A 22824-nucleotide genomic window follows, 5' to 3' on the forward strand; every position below is an offset into this window, starting at 1 on the left:
TGAGAACCATTCAAAGAAGTCTGGGCCTGAAGTCTGAGTCCTGTGCTCCCTGATAGGATTCAGCACCTGTTTCCCCTCTGGTCTGGCAGAGTGTCCCGAGGGGACCTGTGTGTGGTCTCAGCAGCTGCTTCCTCCCAGCACTGCCCCAGGGCTGAAGCCAACCTCCATCCTCCTCAGGGTGTGATGTGACCTGAGCTCCAACACCAGGCTCAGGAAAGTGAGGGGCAGGGACTCACTGGCTGGACCGTATTTGCATATAGAGCCCCTCATGTGGCAGAGGCTGGAGTAGAAAAGGAGGCGTAGGGCAGCCCAGCCCAGTTGGGAACCTGGGTCTGTGTCATCATGGCCTGCACTCCTGTCTTCCTGGGGATGCTCTTTCACTGCAGAGGTAGGGACAGGCCTCAGGCAATAGTCTGCATCACCCCTCTGCTTCAGAGTCTAGAGAAAATTTACATTGAACCTATCCAATATGCTATGAGTGTGTGTGTTTGCAGGCTCCCTGTCCCAGCCCGAGCTGACCCAGCCGCCCTCCTTCTGTGCATCTGGGAACGACAGACAGACTCACCTGCACCTGAGCAGGGACATCAGTGTTGGTGGCTCTAACATCTACAGGATCCTGCAGCAGCCAGGGAGCCCTCCCCAGGGTCTCCTGTACTACTCCTCAGACTCCGATAAGCACCAGGGCTCTGGGGTCCCCAGCCGCTTCTCGGGCTCCAAAGACGCCTCGGCCAATGCAGGGCTTCTGCGCATCTCGGGGCTGCAGGCTGAGGCCGAGGCGGACTATCACTGGGCTGCAGCTCATGGCGGTGGGAGCAGGTATCACTCCTCACAGAGTCTCAGACAACGAGGAAGTGGGTTTAAAACCTCTGGACACATGGATCTTTTTTCTGAGCCTCTTTTAAGTAAGAAACTTGCCTGGAGAGACATAGCGGGGTGGTCTCCTCTGCACGATATCCTATCGTTCAACAGGGAAAGAGGAAGAGTCATGTAATGCACGGAAAGTGACAGAAAATGGGGGCTTCCGAGGAAGACACAGACACATGAGATATCCGAGCCCAGCCTCACATCCCCACTCAATCTGGAGAAGATAGACAGCAATGAATTCTGTGTCTACAGCTGAACATACTGCTCAGCGAACATTCCTCCATAATCCGTTCTATCATCTTATTCCATAAAGTGTGACCTTGTGTCACGACTGATGTATCTACAACTGATACATTGACAATGACCCTGGTCACAGACACAGTCTCCTCTCTCTGAACGAGCTACATGAGAACTTGGACCAGATCCTCCACACTCTCCCTGATAACACGCCCCACACCCTCCTCCTCTTCTCCTCCCAGCTCCCGCGTCCCTCAGGCTTCAGTCTCTCCCTCTGGCTCATCAGTCTGAGCTCTGTCTCCACATCAGGATTTCAGAGAAAACCGGAAATGACCTTGGTGTAGTTTCCAGTCTCCAGGGCCCATTTCTGGGCAGGACAATGACCAGAAATTATAGGTGCTTGCAACCCCCCACATTCTCCTTCCTGCTCTCAGACCCAGGCCCCATTTTTCTGTTCTCAACACTCCCAGTCAGTCTCTTTGTTTATTTTAGAGGTTTCTTTATTTATGAGGGAGAGAGAGAGGGCACAGAAGGGAGAAGAGGAGGGAGGGAGAGAGTTTTCAGCAGACTCTGCGCTAAGTATGGAACTCTATGCGGGGCTAGAGTTCAGGACCCTGAGATCATGACCTGAGCCGAAGACAGGTTTAAATGCCTGAGACACCCGGGTGCCCCTCAGGACCCTGAGATTAGGAGCACAGCCAAACCAATAGTCAGACACTCAATCCACATTGCCCTCCACGCCTCCCCCAGTCATTCTCTTTAATAGGAAAATAAAGTTATTACATTTCCTGAAAAGGATGTATTTATCTACCTTTAGGTAATTGCACATGGGTCTATTGACTTTTACCCCCTTCAGAATGAACTGATGCCATGGGGAGTCTTAGAGGAATCCAGAGACAAAGGATGGCCTGCATATGTTAAGATATGTTATTATTTTTCTTATGCTCCAATTCGCTGGACAGAGGACTCACCATAGAACCATTTTTCTATGCTACTGAAAGCCCAGGGCTATAGTGTTTATTCACACATGCACAAAACCATCAGCAATATCTTGTTCTCACTCCCTGGTAGACCCCTGGGGACACGGGGCCTGTGGTTCTGGCTGGGATGTCAGGGCAAGAAGGAGGGGGCTGCATGCTCCCGCCCCACCCTGTGCTTCCAGACACCTGAAAACCACACAGTTGTAGGTCTTGTGTCTGCAGAGATAAAAAATTGACAGACTTCTTGTCACTCAAAAAGACCTGGACACTTGATTCAGTGAATGGTGAATAGGTACTCTCACATGAGCCCTCCTGCCCTAAATAAGTCCTTTCCCAGTAAAAATCTTTGAGATCCTTAACTCTAAATGCAGGGTCAGGACCCTGAAAGTATATAAAGAGAATCCCCATGGAGAAACCTCCCTCTGAGGTTTCAAAGTCAGAAGAGCAACAGGGGTCAGGTAGCCTCACTTTTGGACACACACACACACACCACACACACCCCTCTCCTCCCTCTCAGGGAATAGTGTGTCTGGAACTCTGCATATTCCAGGCTTCTCTGTCCTTCCAGAAGTTCGAGTCAACCTGTGCTCACCCAGCCATCCTCAGGGTCACAATTTCCAGAAGGCAGAATCCTCTTCCATAGGAAAACTGGAGACATCTAGTGTGACTGGGATCCTGTCACCAGGGCAGCCAGGATGGGTTCTGAACACCCGCTGTCCTGGGATGAGGCTGAAGCGCAGGAATCCCAGGGGGGAGTCCCTGTCCCCGTGGGCAGCTCAGCCCCAGACCATCTGTGGGATCCAGTCAGTGGCTGAGGCTGATCAGTATATTGATTCTGGGACCCCAGCCTCAGAACTCAAAACCCTTGTGGACAAGTGACACATGTTCCCTGTGTTCTCAGGACTGGGTTGTCACTCTTTAGTCATTCCCCAGTGACACTTCCAGCCAGGCTGCACTCTGATGGAACGTCTTCTGTCCCAACCAGGGCCACAGGGCATGTCACCTCAGGAACACACTTCCCCTTATCTCCACTTCTCCCCCCCTCAGCTTCTGGATATTTGACAGCAACTTCTGTGTCCAGTAGGCTTTGGGTAGTAAAATCCATTAGTTTTGTCTGTGTTTGGCAATTTTGTCAGCAGGATGGTTCTGAGTTCATAGGAACAGTCACCTCAAGGGGTTTCACTGGGCACCACGTGGCCCTTTCCTACATGGGAGACCAGACACATGGTACAAATAAGTGATTTTATTAATTTTTTTCTATTTTTATTTCTTTAAACATTTTTTTAATTTTTTGACAGAGAAAGACACAGCGAGAGAGGGAACACAAGCAGGAGGAGTGGGAGGGGGAGAAGCAGGTTTCCCACTGAGCAGGGAACCCGATGTGGAGCTCGATCCCAGGACCCTGGGAACATGACCTGAGCCGAAGGCAGACGCTTAACCATCTGAGCCACCCAGGCGCCCCAACAAATAAGTGATTTTAGAAAAAGTATATAAAACCCTATTCTCCTGAGAAAAGAAGGCATTCCTGTTCCATTAATTGCATCTTACTGAATGGAATTATGTATAAAATAACACACATTCTTCTTAAATATGACGTTGGCTCCGTGGTGACTGACACATAAACTCTGTCACTAGGTCCCTGTCAGAGCATCTACAGCTGTCACCCTTTTCTTCTTAGAACTTCCAGCACGTTTGTCCTTTGTGCTCTGAGGTCAGGGCCACACACAATCACGTGGCAGGTCTCCTGCAGACTCGTGTTTGTGCTGGGAGGACAGAGCCGGGGAGGGAATCCCTGCCCAGTGTGTGGACAACTGTTGTTTGAAGCAGGGGGAAACAGTGACAGGTGACAAAGATGATCAGTGTGTAACCCTCTAGGAATGCACGGGACGGCTTCTAGACACAATCTGTACAGAAGCATTCCCTTTCTCCTCAGTGCTGTTGGGACCTCAGAGGAAGGAGAGCTTTGGAAATCAGGGAGAAAGCACATACGAGGAAAGTCCCAGCATCCTGCACAGAAGCGACCCTGTGTCCATGGGGACCTGTTACTACTCTGGACTGGACACTCATGTCTAAGAGGAGTTTGTGTAGAGACACCACCCTAGTTCTGACCCAGAAACAGAGAAGGGAGCCATGTACAGATTCATTCTGAAGACTCTTAACAGGGCATATAGTGAGTCCTGACTTAAGGGAAGTGATATATAGGAACACCCGTTCAGGTCCTAATGCAAGGAGCAGTGGACAAAGCAGTTGTGGGGGGCGGGGGTTGCAGAGATGGGTCTGATGGGCCCTGGTCACCATGTCACACAATGGTGTGTCTGGTTCTGGACACCAGGGGTCACTCTAGTCCCATTTCTGAGGAGTCAGGGGATCTCAGAGCTGGGACCTGAAACCTTGCCCCGCCTGTGCCCTCTGCTCAGCACTCAGAGCTGGGACCTCCCCACCCCCTGGCCCGACACACCCCTCCCCTGCCCATGTCATTGACATCCACAGGCAGAGGGACATGACCCAGAACCAGGGAGGGGTCAGAGAACTGGGGTCTCATTTGCATACTCGGGCCCTCCCTCTCTCAAAGGATGAATAGGCTAAGGGAGAGATTAAGGGAGGCTCTGCTCAGCTGTGGGGCCACAGAAGGCAGGATCGGTGATGACCTCCACCATGTCCTGGTCCCCTCTCGTCCTCATCCTCCTCGCTCACTGCACAGGTGAATGGATGCAGGGACAGGGGAAGGGGCCCTGGGGGGACATGTGGGGCCCTGCTTCCTCCTCTTGTCTGAAGAACCCAGCATCACCCTGTCTGTGTCTCTCCTCCTTGCAGGGTCCTGGGCCCAGTCTGTGCTGAGTCAGCCACCCTCCGTGTCTGGGGCTCTGGGCCAGAGGGTCACCATCTCCTGCACTGGAAGCAGCTCCAACATCGGGAGTTATGGTGTGAGCTGGATCCAACAGCTCCCAGGAAAAGCCCCCAGAACCGTCATCTATTATAATAGCAACCGACCCTCAGGGGTCCCGGATCGATTCTCTGGCTCCAGGTCTGGCAGTTCAGGCACCCTGACCATCACTGGGCTCCAGGCTGAGGACGAGGCTGAGTATTACTGCTCAGCATGGGACAACAGTCTCAGTGCTCACACAGTGCTCCCGGCCTGTGGGGAAGTGAGACAAAAACCTGCTGTCCCTCAGCAACCAGTCTCCCGGTGCAGCTCCCCCTCCTTGGCCAAGTCAGCTCCTCCCTTTGTTTGGTCTAAACTGTAGTCTGAGACCAATATCAAGGAGCTCTGCCTATAAAATCATCCAAGTTCTGTTAAATTCAGCCCCTCAAGCCTGTCCTTGGCAGGAACACACTGTACGGTTTTCCCATATTGAGTGAAATTCCTGAGTGCCAAGGACAGACTCCCCTGATAACAGAGTCTGCTGATGAGGGAGACAAAGGCAGGAGAAATGTCCCTTAAAGTAAATCTGCTACAGCTGCAGCCCCTGGTAGATACCTGACCCCTGCGGAGTGTGACCTTCCTCAAGGACCTCATGGCTGCCTTAGCTCCTTCATGTGTGTGTTTGATTAAAGACTGAAGTAACCTCGTCTTCAGAGCAGCTAGCCCCTCGATTCCTGAAACCCTTGCTTCCAAATTCCTTAGAGACTTAGACTATCCCTCACCTCCACTAATTAAAAAGTATAAAATCAGTCACTCCTCACAATCCCAGTGAGATTTCTACCCATGTGTCCTGTCTCCGGGCTATAGCAACATCATCTTTTTTTTTTTTTTTTTTTGCAACATTCAATGTCTCAAGCATTCTCTCTTGACCTTTGGGTTCCACAATCCCATATCACTGTGACAAGTCAGGATAGAACCAGAGACAGGGAGTCGAGCTGTGTCTGACTGAGGATAGAGCACTGTCCAGTGAGTGTGCATTCACACCACCTCCTGAATACCTAGCATATGCCACATGTAAGTCTAGGGATGTTGGACCCATGTGGACATGACAGGAAGGTTCCCCATGCTCAGGGGGCTGATAGTGCATGGGCAAAGAGAGAGGACACAGAAGCTAAACATGTTGTAAAGAGAAGCTGTGTCCCAGGAGCATGAGGACGGTGAGGTTGGTGGGTTGGAGCGGGAGCATTAGAGGGGTGCACAGGGAACCCAAAAATCTGTTGTATCATCATGACATCCCCGTTCTGCACAGACAATGATGGAGCACGTAGGAGGGACATGGCAGGGGCCGTGGACTCTGTCCAGACAGACTAGGAGTTCTGGGCAAGGGGTTGATAGGGGACGAAAGTAAGAGTCTTCAGGATGTGGAGGAGGCAGGGATTGAGGATGGGAGTGGGATGGAGAAGAAGGAGACGTAGGCTTGGGCACAGTGTGTAGAGTGGGTTCCACCAGCTGGGACAGTGTGAGGACCTATCTCTCACGCAGGATGACTTACACCTCATGTTTCCGGGTGATAGAATCTACCGCCGAACCAGGGGACAATTCATCAGGACGTCTACAGATGCACATCTCTGTTTACTTTTGTCTGACCATTGAGGAAACTTCATCAGTGCCTGTTGTTGGGGAGGACGTATTTCCTCTGCTCTTCAAGGTCCCTCTGGCTGAATCGGAAACAAATTGACATTTGGCAGATTAACAGGAGAAAATCAAATTTAATAGCCTACATAAAGTGAATCCACACAGACATGGAGAATTCCAAAGACAGTCAGGCAACATGACACTTATATGAGTGAAAGAGAGGGGTAGGGGTCTGAGGATCAAAGAGGAGAAAGAGCATTAGCAAGAAGGTGAGAGATGCTCACCAAAATACTAACCAATAGGATCCAACAGTACATTAAAAGGATTATTCATCACAACCAAGTGGGATTTATCCCTGGGCTACAAGGTTGGTTCAACATCCGCAAATCAGTCAATGTGATACAATTCATTAATAAAAGAAAGAACAAGAATCCTATGATCCTCTCAATAGATGTGGAAAAAGCATTTAACAAAGTACAGCATCCTTTCTTGATCAAACCTCTTCAGAGTATAGGGATAGAGGGTACAAACCTCAATATCATAAAAGCCATCTATGAAAAACCTACAGCGAATATCATTCTCAATGGGGAAAAACTGCGAGCTTTCCCCCTAAGGTCAGGAACGCGGCAGGGATGTCCACTATCACCACGGCTATTCAACATAGTACTAGAAGTCCTAGCCACAGGAATCAGACAACAAAAAGAAATCAAAGGCATCCAAATCAGCTAAGAAGAAGTCAAATCCTCACTGTTTGCAGATGATATGATACTTTATGTGGAAAACCCAAAGACTGCACCCCAAAACTGCTAAAACTCATACAGGAATTCAGTCAAGTGGCAGGATATAAAATCAATGAACACAAATCAATGGCATTCCTATACACCAAAAACAAGACAGAAGAAAGGGAAATTAAGGAGTTGATCCCATTTACAATTGCACCCAAAACCATAAGATACCTAGGAATAAATCTATCCAAAGAGGCAAGGGATCTATACTCCCAGAAAACTATAAAATACTCATGAAAGAAATTGAGGAAGACACAAAGAAATGGAAAAACGTTCCATGCTCATGGATTGCAAGAACATTTGTTCTTGTGACCATGTCAATGCTACCTACAACAATCTACACATTCAATGCAATCCCCATCAAAATACCATCCACTTCTTTCAAAGAAATGGAACAAATAATCCTAAAATTTTTATGGAACCAGAAAAGACCCCGCATAGCCAGAGGAATGTTGAAAAAGAAAAGCAAAGCTGGCGGCATCACAATTCCGGACTTCCAGCTCTATTACAAAGCTGTCATCATCAAGACAGTATGGTACTGGCACAAAAACAGACGCATAGATCAATGGAACAGAATAGAGAGCCCAGAAATGGACCCTCAATTCTATGGTCAACTAATCTTCGACAAAGCAGGAAAGAATGTCCAATGGAACAAGGACAGTCTCTTCAACAAATGGTGTTGGGAAAATTGGACAGCCACATGCAGAAGAATGAAAGTGGACCATTTCCTTACACCACACACAAAAATAGACTCAAAACGGTTGAAAGACCTCAATGTGAGACAGGAGTCCATCAAAATCCTAAAGGAGAACACAGGCAGCAACCTCTTCGACCTCTGCTGCAGCAACTTCTTCCTAGGTACATTGCCAAAGGCAAGGGAAGCAAGGGCAGAAATGAACTATTGGGACCTCATCAAGATAAAAAGCTTTTGCACAGCAAAAGAAACAGTCAACAAAACCAAAACACAGAATGGGAGAAGATATTTGCAAATGACATGTCAGATAAAGGGCTAGTATCCAAAATCTATAAAGAACTTCTTAAACTCAACACCAAAAAAACAAATGATCCAATCAAGAAATGGGCAGAAGACATGAACAGACATTTTTCCAAAGAAGACATCCAAATGGCCAAAGACACATGAAAAAGTGCTCAACATCGCTTGGCATCAGGGAAATCCAAATCAAAACCTCAATGAGATATCACCTCACACCACTCAGAATGGCTAAAATTAACAAGTCAGGAAACGACAGATGTTGGCCGGGATGCGGAGAAAGGGGAACCCTCCTACACTGTTGGTGGGAATGCAATCTAGTGCAGCCACTCTGGAAAACAGTACGGAGGTTCCTCAAAAAGTTTAAAATAGAGCTACCATACAATCCAGCAATTGCACTGTTGGGTATTTACTTAGAAGATACAAATGTAGGGATCCGAAGGGGTACGTGCACCCTGATGTTTATTGCAGCAATGTCCACAATAGCCAAAGTGTGGAAAGAGCCAAGATGTCCATCGACAGATGAATGGATGAATGGATAAAGAAGATGTGGTATGAGCGCCTGGGTGGCTCAGTTGGTTAAGTGATGGCCTTCAGCTCAGGTCATGATCCTGGAGTCCGGGGATCACATTGGGCTCCCTGCTCAGCAGGGAATCTGCTTCTCCCTCTGACCCTCCCCCCTCTCGTGCTCTCTCACTCTCTCTCTCTCTCTAAAATAATAAATAAAATCTTAAATAAAAAAAGAAGAGGTGGTATGTATATACAGTGGAATATTATGCAGCCATCAAAAAGAATGAAATCTTGCCATTTGCAACAACGTGGATGGGACTGGAGAGTGTTATGCTGAGTGAAATAAGTCAATCAGAGAAAGACATGTTTCATATGACCTCACTGATAGGAGGAATTCTGACTCTCAGGAAACCAACTGAGGGTTGCTGGAGTGGGGGGTTTGGGAGAGATGGGGTGGCTCGGTGATAGACATTGGGGAGGGTAGTGCTATGGTGAGCACTGTGAATTGTGCAAGACTGTTGAATCACAGACCTCTACCTCTGAAACAAATAATACATTATATGTAGAAGAAGAAAGGAAGGAGAAGGAGAAGGAGAAGGAGAAGGAGAAGGAGAAGGAGAAGGAGAAGGAGAAGGAGAAGGAGAAGGAGAAGGAGAAGGAGAAGGAGAAGGAGAAGGAGAAGGAGAAGGAGAAGGAGAAGGAGAAGGAGAAGGAGAAGGAGAAGGAGAAGGAGAAGGAGAAGGAGAAGGAGAAGGAGAAGGAGAAGGAGAAGGAGAAGGAGAAGGAGAAGGAGAAGGAGAAGGAGAAGGAGAAGGAGAAGGAGAAGGAGAAGGAGGAGGAGGAGGAGGAGGAGGAGGAGGAGGAGGAGGAGGAGGAGGAGGAGGAGGAGGAGGAGGAGGAGGAGGAGAAGGAGAAGGAGAAGGAGAAGGAGAAGAAGATAGCAGGAGGGGAAGAATGAAGGGGGGTAAATCGGAGGGGGAGATGAACCATGAAAGACGATGGACTCTGAGAAACAAACTGAAGGTTCTAGAGGGGAGGGGGGTGGGAGGATGTGTTGGCCTGGTGATGGGTATTAAAGAGGGCACGTTCTGCTTGGAACACTGGGTGTTATATGCAAACAATGAATCATGGAACACTACATCAAAAACTAATGATGTAATGTATGGTGATTAACATAACATAATAATTAAAAAATATAAAACAAAAAAGTCAACCATGTTTCAAACAAGAGTTCATAAAAACTACAATTATCTTCCTCTGTCCATTCAGTTTCATGTTATTAATTTTTGATCTGTTTGAATCCAGTTTTTCTATTAGTTCTGGTAATTTTTACTTTAGTTTTGCTATCTCAAAGGTATCAGATACCTACATTTTTTGAAGTCCTGTCCATGAATATCCTTGAAGATGTAACACATTTGCAGTAGAATCAGAGTAAGATGGGAACCGTACATGACAAGAAATGACAGGGGCCATGGCTATGGATGGGTTAGAGGTCATTACGATGCAATTGACAAGGAAATGTGTTATTCCCATGACACGGAACACAAACATCTATCAAACACAAATACGGAAAGTTACATAGTTGTAAGCACATGTAGGATTTTTTAAAATATTAAAATATCTTTTTAATGCATCAAAGTCCAGATAAACATAAGAAATATTTTGGCAAAATACAGAATGCATGTTTTCTAGGCACATAATTTTAAAAATGAATAAAAACTTGTTTACCATTTTTTTTTTTGTAAGAGCGGACCAGTAATTCAAGAAAAATGTTTACTTTTTAACCAAGTTAAAACAGAATTTTAATTTTCCATCTGCATAGTTTGATATTTAAATATATCTTAATTTTAACCAGTATTGACAACACGTAAAATTCCTTTCCAGGTTCCTTTCCAAAAACCAACTACAACTTTCTTTGATACATTGAAATTTAGACTTAAGTTTTCTTTCTTCAAATAACCAGCTTTATCTTAGGACAAAAATCATTTTTCTTTTCCCTCAACAAAAAATGTGTTCCCATTCCAAATACCTTTTTTTCACCAAAAACACATACCTTACTTTCCTGGCACACAGATCTTTTTTCTTTATCATTTCTAGTAGTCTGTTATATATATATTAGAATTCTTAACTCTTAGAAACCTTAGTTTCTAGGGAAAGCTCTATAGTAAATGATTGTGAACTATTTGTTATGCCAGTAGACTTTAGATTAGCAAATTTAGGAATACATTTCACAATTTCTAGAAACATAGTACCATAGTTCAATAATGTACACACCAGGTTTACTAATGGACCCGTGGTTATCTTTATAGTTTTCCTGTAATAAGACAAAAGAAGATAAACCTATGGTGAGTACTTAATGTTTTATTATATTATTGTATTTAGTTTGGCAAAAAATGAAGAACGAAGTAAATTGTTAAGAAGCCAATACGTGGAGCACCTTGATGGCTCAGTAGGTGAAGCACACAACTCTGGATTTCAGGGCTGTGAGTTTGTGCTCCATGTTGGGCGTGGAGCCTACCTGAAAAAAAAAAAAAGGCAATACTTTACCTAGCAATGGACAGATTCAATGCAATCCCTATCGAACCCCTGAATGCCTGTTTGCACACTCTGAAAAGAGGATCTTAAATTTTCTGTGCAATTACAGGGACTCAGAACATCTGAACAATCCTGAAGATGAACCAATTTGTAAGAACTCACAATTCCAGATTTCAAAACTCTCTAAAACTGACTTACAAAGCTACAATAGTCAAGAATGTGGTACTGGCCTAAAATAGACGTAAGGATATATTAAACATATTTGAGAGTACAGAAATAAATCATTTATCTGGGGCGCCTGGGTGGCTCAGTCATGGAGTCCTCTATGGGGAGACCTGTTCTTGAGGAGGAAGGACAGACACACAGACTATGTTGTGGCCTGAGCCAGCACAGGTGTCCAGGAGAACACCTGCGTGACAGATAGAGCCCACCTGCACATGCCCCAGGGTCTGGGGTAAATTAAAAAAAAAAAATACACAGTAACTTTTTATTTTTATTTTTTATTTTTTTTATTCTTATGTTAATCCCCATACATTACATCATTAGTTCTAGATGAAGTGTTCCATGATTCATTGTTCGTGCATAACACCCAGTGCTCCATGCAGAATGTGCCCTCCTCAATACCCACCACCAGGCTAACCCATCCTCCCACCCGCCTCCCCTCCAGAACCCTCAGGTTGTTTTTCAGAGTCCATCGTCTCTCATGGTTCGTCCACCCCTCCGATTTCCCCCGCTTCATTCTTCCCCTCCCGCTACCTTCTTCTTCTTCTTTTTTGTTTTCTTAACATATATTGCATTATTTGTTTCAGAGGTACAGATCTGAGATTCAACAGTCTTGCACAATTCACAGCGCTTACTAGAGCACATACCCTCCCCAGTGTCTATCACCCAGTCACCCCATCCCTTCCACCCCACCCCCCACTCCAACAACACTCAGTTTGTTTCCTGCGATTAAGAATTCCTCATATCAGTGAGATCATATGATACATGTCTTTCTCTGTTTGACTTATTTCACTCAACATAATACCCTCCAGTTCCATCCACGTCGTTGCAAATGGCAAGATCTCATTCCTTTTGATGACTGCATAATATTCCATTGTATATATATACCACATCTTCTTTATCCATTCATCTGTCGATGGACATCTTGGCTCTTTCCACAGTTTGGCTATTGAATACACAGTAACTTTTAATATGCATAGGGGTTTGGCCACCACCCCCATGATCGAAATGACAACATTTCCATCACCCGCAGAGAAAACCTCCTTCCCACAAGCAGTCAGGCCAGTGTCCCCCTGCACTCAGCCCTCTGTGGCCCCCAGTTCCCTCTGGTCTGCAATGAGTTCCCTACTGTGCCCATTTCACAGGGACTGAACCTCAGAACATTTGTCCTTGTCAGCGCTCCATTCACCGGCCTGAGGAGCGTGTGCATTGCTGTGGGGACGTCAGCTCCACCATCGGGAAATATGCGGATCGCTTCAGATATGTACACGTCACTCTTGTGCGGAGGCCTTGCTAATCTTCTAATTTTAATGCATAGGACGTTGAAATGAGCCTAAGTTATTTTTCCATATTGGTCTTCTTGTCACCTTTTAATCTGTACATTTGTGCGTGCTCCCATTTTGTTCAAAGCGTTAGCCAGTGGTTGTTTATTGTGTTATGAAAATGATGTGTTAATTAGACCATTTTTCAAGTTTTTGTCTCATGCATTTTTGCTTTACTTGTGGTGGGAGGTCGGCTGTGCTTCCTTTCCCTTTTCCCTATTCCCCTGTGCCTAGGAGACGCTAAATGTCTCCTTCCCCCTCTTTCCCCATCGCTGAGGTGTTCCCAGGGCTCCCCTCCTCACGGTCTCACCCCATCTGCCCACAGCACAGCCTCTGAGTCCTCCTGACTCCCTCCTGCTCGCCCTGGATGCCCGTCCTGTGGGCAGGGCTCGGGTGTCCCCCTGGCTGTCCTGTGGCATCACACTCAGGGACTCTCTCCTCGGATGGTGGTTCAGGCCGCTGCTAGCTTCCCCTACTGTCTCCCACAGACTTCTCTGGAACCGACTTTTCTTTCCACTGAAGCTCATGGCTTGTGGTCTGAGCCTGGGAGCCAGGGTATCTGGATTCACTCATTAGTGTTCTATTTATTTGTTAATTTACTTTCATACAGGTTGTGTGAAGTTGGCACATAATCTGTCTTATGTGTTAATAGGGTGTGAGTCTTGCATAGTTTCCTCTGTCTTCTTAATTGTGTAGGTGTTTTTAAGAGACATAATGGGTTTTTCAAATTTTGTCGGTGAATATCACCTCAGCTACCCAGTTTTTCATGAAAAATTTGTTTAAGGTAAAAAAATGATAATAAAGACCACTGTTAAATATAGATACTTTTAAAATTAAGTACCTTATTTCCTTTTTTACTTGCATCTAACTTAGATATAAATGGGAAAATGATTGGACAGCGTTAATTGCTATGACGGTTATCAATTAATATTTGTCTGCAATTTCTTACAAATACGTTCGATAACTGGGGTAAAATCACAGGAAGACAGTAGGGAGAAGGAGCCAGGTTTTCCGGTGACGGCATGAAATACATTAGGTGCAGAGGTCCCAGAACTACCCTGAGGTGTGTGCTTGGTGAGGTTCAGGGAGAGGCTACCCCAGGTGACATCACACAGAGGAAACGTGCTCTGCAGCAAACAAGGGGATCAGGGGAGGAATTCCCAAGCTGTGGCTCCCTGAGGGGGGTGAGCGGGTGCTTTTATTCAGGGTTAGGCTGACCGGTCACAAAGGGGAGTCCTGTCATCCCAGGTAAAGGTGGGCACAGGGTCGTGCAGGGGGACTGAGAACACCAGCTGTGCTGTGTCCTGTGGTGGGTTCCTGAAGCTTGTGCTCCTCCCAGGGCCGAGAGTTAACATTATAAGAGGCAGAGTCACCGGAGGACACACCATGGTCCTTCTGCACAGGACGAGTTGGTGCAGGAGCTCAAACCCATCTCGGCTGCGGGATCATTCGTGCTGTTTGCCTCTGAAATGCAAGGTTAACATTCCTGGGAAGAAGAAGGGGTTTCCCTGGGGGTCTTGCTGGTGACAGTTTTAACCTCAGTAACCCTGTGGGGAATGGTTTCATCCTGCAAAAAGAACTCAAGAATGTGCGTCCGGTTCGTCTTCACTTTTGACACAACCCTGGGAGTTTGCCACCGAGTTATTGTCTCTGATGTGGTTACACTAAGTCCTGGTCTGGTAGAGACGGCTGGATTTTGCATTCCCTTTGGTCCCTTAAAATCCTTACGTACTGTGGTTGTTGCATTTCTTTGTTCAAACACTTCCTAGGTGGTTTGGCAAGATGGGTGTTGGGCAAGTAGATCGTGCAGGGTACAGATAATGGAAAAAACCTGGGGGCCTAAGATGACTGCTTTTGGGTCAGGAAAGTTGTCTCTCCTTTTTTTTTTTTTTTCTTTTTACAGGGATTCCTAATTTTTCTGCTTACAGAAAGGTCAGGGTATTGGGTTTAAAAATATTGCAATGATAAGATAAATAGTAAAATCTTTAGAAATATCTAAAAAAAAGTTTCCATTATTTCAGTAATAATAACAATAATAATTATTTTCGTAAGTTAAAATTAATGAAAATGATACTAGTAATATTACCAACCAATAAAAATGCTCATGTTACTGGACAAACGACCGGTTCTGAGCGCACTTTGGGCTCTTCACCACTGGAAATCAATAATCAAGAGGCAAATGGTGGCAAAAGAAGGTGCTTTATTCAGGAAGCCAGCACCCTGCGAAGATGGTGAACAAACACCTCAAAGACCACCTTCCCCGACCAGGTGCCGCCCGAGGGTGTTACAGGGGGAGGTGCAGGCGAGGCTGGGGACTCTGTGCAGGAGAACCAGGTGCTCAGGCTGTCAGTCTTGTCAGTCCCATGTGGACATGACCCCGAACAGACTTGCTTGCACCCTTGACAGTGGCTTCCAATGTGGTCAGGCGTTAACCCCTTCAAGCCAGCAGTCTACAAATGTCAAGGAAATTCAGGTAGATCTGCTATGGAGCAAGGGACTTAGGTCAGCAAACACGGAGTGCATAAGCTTGAAACAAGCTCACCCTTAAGAGCAATGGAGTGCTGTTACCCTGAGAGGAAGCATCCTGAGATGTGTGCAATCGGTATGTTATAGGAAATCATAATATTCCCTGAAGAATATGAAAGCACATTTGTTTTATTTTTTTTTATTTATTTTTTTATTTTTTTAAGGATTTCATTTATTCACTTGAGTGGGAAAGACAGAGAGCACAGCTGGTGGAGAGGCAGAAGGAGAAGGAGAAGGAGAAGCAGACTCTCCGCCAAGCTGGGACGCTGATGTGGGGCTCCATCCCAGGACCCCGGGATCATGATCTGAGCCAAAGGCAGATGCTTAAGCATCTGAGCCACCCAGGTGCCCCATGAAAGCACATTTGAAAACATGGTGAACATCTGATTTTTATCTTCAATTAGGAAACAAAGTACAAATATGTCAACAGGTACTACGTGATTTCATGCAGCTCATCTTCTAGCTTCTATTTTCCTGTTTGGAGTCTGGATGGAAGATACTCTGTAACTTCAAGGAAACTGAGGGAAGCTTGGCCACACATTGCAGAAAAGAAAGGACATAACCCCATGCTTTACAGAGAAGGATGTGAGAAATGAAGGCTCACACAGTGTCTGAACTAGGACACCCTAGAGGGGGTCTCACGCATTCACAGGGGAGCAGTCAGCGTGGCCACGTGCACCTATAGCCACACTCAGCTGGAGGTTCAAGTGGAGAGAGAGCATCATGGCGGATTGGATGGGTGGGTGGGTTAGTGAGGTGAGTGGGACTAACCATGGTGCAGTTATAAAGGATGGATTACAATGATGATAATGGGATCCATGATTGTAATAAGTGAGGAGGAACAGGGATTTAAAGAAATGAAGAAATCAGCAGGGAAAGGGAAAGAGAAAAATGTACTTTCTTTCATGTTCACCAATAATCTCCTGCCCGTCCTCACTTGAATAGAGGAGGTGCTATTCCTCCCACCCAGCCTCCTGCCTTGTCACAACCTTGACACCAAAGCAAAAGTAGAAAGAAATCACGTGTGATAAAATAGGTGAACAATTAAAGCGACAGATAACAGTGGGGCTCTCTTACCCTCTCAGCTAGGTTTGAGTCTCTTCCACGTGCCCCTCAGTGATGTGGCTTCCCCAGTCTTCTCACTCCACACGTTCTCCCCCAGTGACTCTGCTTCCCTCTTGATGCCCCAATGACCCCTTTTGTTGATTGGCTACAAGGACTCATGGATGGCCATCACCTTCTTTTGCCAAGTAGTGACCCCAACTTTTCTATCTCCAAACAATTCTGTATATGCTTGACACTTTTTGAAAAGAGTCAAATCAATTATCCAATTTGTTATGAAAGCAACGATTGTATTCACCTCAGCACCCAAAATAGACTCCCTGCATCAAGACTAGGGCTCCTCTCTCCCTCACCACATGACATGGGATCTATTTCCTTAACATATTTTAAAGCACACAATATTGTATTATAAGCTAGAGAGGCTATGTTGTCTCACAATTCTCTGAGGCTTATTTATCCTGCAAAACTAAAATTTTATACTCACTGAACAGATATTTGCCATTTCCCCTACCCTAGTCCTGGCAACCACCCTTCTCTTCTCTGCTCCTCTGAGTAGTGTGAGGGTAATCAGGTAGGATTTGCCCTTAGGGCCTGGCTTATCCCACTTCGCATAATGTTCTCTAGATTTGACTTCCTCCTTTTATAAGTGTGAATAATTGTATGTATATACAGAGAAGAAGGACATGATGGCCTCTAGTCTTGGGTAAAGAAATCACAGGGAGCAGGTAGATGGTGGAGTAAATGCTAAGGAGAGGAGACACATGACATTTCAAAGAAACTGAAGAATATGATTTAGTTGGATGAATTCCTGCTAATAGCTCACTTGACTAAGGGACTGTGAGATGATCAGTTGTCCAAATGTGTTAAATACAGAGCTCAAAATCAACTCTGTGGTCCGTGGAAGTCCAGTATCAACTCCTCAGCCCCAAATCCCACAAAGGTCCTGGCAGAAAACTTCATGATGCAGGAATGACGGGTGTGTGGGCTCCGTGTTCACAGGAGAGATGGTTCTGCCAGGGAGAAGTAGATGAAGGGAGGCAATATACGACTGATTACTTATGTGCTGCTTAGGGATTGTTCTAATCAAATATCTCACTCGTATTGATGATGGCTGGGGTAGGGGATGGGTGCAATGTCCATTCTGTATGATTTTGTGCAACATCAGATACGTCCACGGTACATATGTGTCTGTTCCTACCAGGCATAATGTATGTGAGTCCTGCTATTACGTGATAGTCCAATCTGCCAACATGTGTGTCCTCACTCGGACCAGGGGATGAAGCCCAGCTACTGCCAACAGACAGAGAAGCTGGTGTGGTGGCCATGGGAGGGACAGGAGCTCAGGGGGGTCCAAGCACAGAAGAGTGATGAGGCCAGGGCACTGAGGACCAGGACAGGGGCCGCAGGTGGGTGTGCAGCTAGGCGTGACCAGCACACAAAAGGGCATCTCGGTGGGGCTAATGTGATAAAATATCTGCAAAAGAAGTTAGGAACACTGAAGGATTTAAGCCATTGGTTGACTGTGTGAAAGTTCTGTGTGAATGCTATGAGGAGAGAGGACCTGAGGGCAACAGGGGTTTATTTATTGCATTCTTTACTAAAGAGCTTGCATTCTTTACTGAAGATCCTGGATCATTTCCAAAAGATCCAGCAACAAGTCTGGGGACATTTGCTGAGTTGATACAAGTGTATATGAAGGGGAGTTTGAGAAGTGAGTTTCTACTCTGGTCTAAAGAGTCATCAAAATATCTGCAGTAGATCTTTAAAATACTGATCTTGCTAGGAAGCAGGACATAATGAACAAGAATTTATGGTGGGAAAATGATCTTATGTTATTTTATTATTTTATCATATTTAGGTTGATCATATTGATGATGTTATTATCTTATTTCCTTAACTGCAATTGCTAAAGCCTGGGGGAAAATCCCAAGAAGAAATATATGACACAGATATGCACAAAACACCCACTTTACTTTGATAAACCTAAATTTTAGAGAAAAATCTCATGTTATTCACTAGTGTTAAGTCTGTAAAATTTATTAATTTTCCTATGTTACCAAATCAACTGAATCTACAGATGTTATGACAATTACATTTCTAGTGAATTTTACCAAACTGTAATCTTTTGAACATATCACTGAGCAATTTTATATCCTGGAATATGTCCGTTCTATACTGATGCCCTGAAGAACCCTTGCAGGACATTCAAACAAGCAAACAAACAAAACCAGATCCACTGTTCCCTGGTGTGGGACATCAGGTGTTGCACATACGGGTCCTTCAACTTTTTCTAAAATCTCCTGCGGGGGTCACTGGCCACTTCAGTTGTTTTCTGTACGTTAAATACAAATGTGCCATTTATTCTCCCCAGTGATAATGGGTTTATTGAAGAAAAGCAAAAACTTGGAATCCAGGACAGGTAAGGTATGGTAAAACCACAGGCAAGTGCAGGGAACAAAGGATAAGGAAGCTCTTTTATGGAGCAAAGGGTGAGTGTGGGAGGGACAAAAGGTCCAAGGGAGTAAAAGGGAATTCTAATTACATGCCTCGTCATTGGTTGCGTTGTGACAATTTTCATTGGCTGGGCTGGTGCCAGGGCAGGAAGAAGTCTTTCTCTTCCTGAGGGAGTAAGGGACTATCCAGAGGCTTGCAGACCTGCAAAGTCCGTCCTCCTGCTGGGTCTGCAGTTGAGGAGTGTTGGGCACGAGAGCTCCCCCTACTGGGAGCTGGCCTCCATTCAAAAGAAATGTTCCTTTAATTAAATATCACAGAATATATGTATGTGTTTACATTCCCATAGACCAGGACTCTTTCTGAGAGTGAGACTCAACAATATCATCAACAGGCTTGAAGGACCATAGTATCTAGAAATCAGACCCAGTGGGATGCAGACCCCAGCTGGATCCTCAGGGCTTTCGAGCGTGGTGACATGTATGCCGTGGACCAGCAGGTGGCGCTGTGGGACCGCCTTGTACCAAAAAAGCAGTTAATTAGTGAGAACCAGTCAAAGAAGTCTGGGCCTGAAGTCTGAGTCCTGTGCTCCCTGATAGGATTCAGACCTGTTTCCCCTCTGGTCTGGCAGAGTGTCCCGAGGGGACCTTCGTGTGGTCTCAGCAGGTGCTTCCTCCCAGGGCTGGTCCCAGGGCTGAAGCCAACGTCCATCCCCCTCAGTGTGTGATGTGAACTGAGCTCAGCACCAGGGATCAGGGAAAGTGAGGGGCAGGGACTCACTGGCTTGACCGTATTTGCATAAAGAGCCCCTCATGTGGCAGGGGCTGGAGTAGAAAAGGAGGCGTAGGGCAGCCCAGCCCAGTTGGGAACCTGGGTCTGTGTCACCATGGCCTGGACTCCTGTCTTCCTGGGGATGTTCTTTCACTGCACAGGTAGGGATAGGCCTCAGGGAACAGCCTGCATCACCCCCTCTGCTTCAGAGTCTAGAGAAAATTTGCACTGAACCTATCCAATATGCTATGAGTGTGTGTGTTTGCAGGCTCCCTGTCCCAGCCCGAGCTGACCCAGTCGCCCTCCCTCTCGGCATCTTTGGGAACAACAGACAGCTCACCTGCACCCTGAGCAGGGACATCAGTGTTGGTGGCTCTAACATCTACGGGATCCAGCAGCAGCCAGGGAGCCCTCCCCAGGGTCTGGTGTACTACTCCTCAGACTCCGATAAGCACCAGGGCTCCGGGGTCCCCAGCCCCTCCTCGGGCTCCAAAGACGCCTTGGCCAATGCGGGGCTTCTGCGCATCTCGGGGCTGCAGGCTGAGGCCGAGGCGGACTATCACTGGGCTGCAGCTCAGGGCGGTGGGAGCAGCTACTGCTCCTCACAGCGTCTCAGATAAGGAGGAAGTGGGTCTAAAACCTCTGGACCCACGGATCTTGTTTCTGAGCCGCTTTTTGTAAGAAACTTACCTGGAGAGACATAGCGGGGTGGTCTCTTCTGCACGATGTCCTATCCTTCAACAGGGAAAGAGGAAGAGTCATGTAATGCTCGGAAAGTGATATAAAATGGGGGCATCCGAGGAAGACACAGACACATGAGATATCCAAGCCCAGTCTCACATCCCCACTGAATCTGGAGAAGATGGACAGGAATGAATTCTGTGTCTACAACAGAACATACTGCCCAGCGAACATTCCTCCACAATCCATTCTATCATCTTATTCCATAAAGTGTGACCTTGTGTCACTTCTGATGTATCCATACCTGGTACATTGACGATAACCCTGGTCACAGACACAGTCTCCTCTCTCTGAGCCAACTACATGTGAACTCGGACCAGATCCTCCAGGCTCTCCCTGGCAACACCCCCCACACCCTCGTCCTCTTCTCCTCTCGGCTCCCGCGTCCCTCAGGCTTCAGTCTCTCCCTCTGGCTCTTCAGTCTGAGCTCTGTCTCCACATCAGGATTTCAGAGAAAACCGGAAATGACCTTGCTGTAGTTTCCAGTCTCCAGGGCCCATTTCTAGGCAGGACAATGACCAGAAATTATAGGTGCTTGTACCCCCCCACATTCTCCTTCCTGCTCTCAGACCCAGGCCCCATTTTTCTGTTCTCAACACTCCCAGTCAGTCTCTTTGTTTATTTTAGAGGTTTCTTTATTTATTTGAGAGAGAGAGAGAGAGCACAGAAGGGAGAAGAGGAGGGAGGGAGAGAGTCTTAAGCAGACTCTGCACTCAGTGTGGAATTCTATGCGGGGCTAGAGCTCAGGACCCTGAGATCATGACCTGAGCTGAAGGCAGAGGTTTAAGTGCCTGAGACACCTGGGTGCCCCTCAGGACCCTGAGATTAGGAGCAGAGCCAAACCAATAGTCAGACACTCAATCCACATTGCCCCCCACGCGTCCCCCAGTCATTCTCTTTAATATGAAAATAAAGTTATTACATTTCCTGAAAAGGATATATTTATCTACCTTTAGGTAATTGCACATGGGTCTATTGACTTTTAACCCCTTGAGAATTAAGTGACGCCATGGGGAGTCTTAGAGGAATCCAGAGACAAAGGATGGCCTGCATATTTTAAGATATGTTATTATTTTTCTCATGCTCCAATTTGCTGGACAGAGGACTCACCATAGAACCATTTTTCTATGCTACTGAAAGCCCACGGCTATAGTGTTTGTTCATACATGCACAAAACCATCAGCAATATCTTGTTCTCACTCCCTGGTAGACCCCTGGGGACACGGGGGCCTGTGGTTCTGGCTGGGATGTCAGGGCAAGAAGGAGGGGGCTGCATGCTCCCGCCCCACCCTGTGCTTCCAGACACCTGAAAACCACACAGTTGTAGGTCTTGTGTCTGCAGAGATAAAAAATTGACAGACTTCTTGTCACTCAAGAAGACTTGGACACTTGATTCAGTGAATTGGGAATAGGTTTACTCTCACATGAGCCCTCCTGCCCTAAATAAGTCCTTTCCCAGTAAAAATCTTTGAGATCCTTAACTCTAAATGCAGGGTCAGGACCGTGAAAGTATATAAAGAGAATCCCCATGGAGAAACATCCCTCTGGGGTTTCAAAGTCAGAAGAGCGACAGGGGTCATGTAGCCTCAGTTTTGGACACACACACACACACACACACACGCACACACACACCCCTCTCCTCCCTCTCAGGGAATAGTGTGTCTGGGACTCTGCATATTACAGGCTTTTCGGTCCTTCCAGAAGTTCAAGTCATCCTGTGCTCACCCAGCCATCCTCAGGGTCACAATTTCCAGAAGGCAGAATCCTCCTCCATAGGAAAACTGGAGACATCTAGTGTGACTGGGATCCTGTCACCAGGGCAGCCAGGATGGGCTCTGAACACCCGCTGTCCTGGGATGAGGCTGAAGCGCAGGAATCCCAGGGGGGGTCCCTGTCCCCATGGGCAGCTCAGCCCCAGACCATCTGTGGGATCCAGTCAGTGGCTGAGGCTGATCAGTATGTTGATTCTGGGACCCCAGACTCAGAACTCAAAACCCTTGTGGAGAAGTGACACATGTTCCCTGTGTTCTCAGGACTGGGCTGTCACTCTTTAGTCATTCCCCAGTGACACTTCCAGCCAGGCTACACTCTGATGGAAAGTCTTCTGTCCCAACCAGGGCCACAGGGCATGTGACCTCAGGGACACACTCCCCCTTATCTCCACTTCTCCCTCTCAGCTTCTGGATATTTGACAGCAACTTCTGTGTCCAGTAGGTTTTGGGTAGTAAAATCTATTAGTTCTGTCTGTGTTTGGCAATTTTGTCAGCAGGATGGTTCTGAGTTCATAGGAACAGGCCCCTCAAGGGGTTCCAATCGGCACCACGTGGAC

The 22824-nt window shown here is 46.6% G+C and overlaps 1 pseudogene and 1 gene segment (V, D, J or C); both read left to right on the forward strand.

Annotated features, from left to right (window-relative positions):
• Window positions 1–342: 342 nt before the first annotated feature.
• Window positions 343–3165, forward strand: LOC123841774 (immunoglobulin lambda variable 5-37-like). The segment is given in 3 exon segments: window positions 343–388; window positions 495–816; window positions 3129–3165. Coding segments are annotated over 3 exon segments (405 nt in total).
• Window positions 3166–19869: 16704 nt separating this feature from the next.
• Window positions 19870–20374, forward strand: LOC123841766 (probable non-functional immunoglobulin lambda variable 5-48; annotated as a pseudogene).
• Window positions 20375–22824: the final 2450 nt, after the last annotated feature.

Source organism: Mirounga angustirostris, unplaced genomic scaffold (assembly GCF_029215605.1).
Source record: "Mirounga angustirostris isolate CCGP_5_RB_7025 unplaced genomic scaffold, mMirAng1.0.hap1 SCAF_14, whole genome shotgun sequence".
NCBI lineage: Eukaryota > Metazoa > Chordata > Mammalia > Carnivora > Phocidae > Mirounga > Mirounga angustirostris.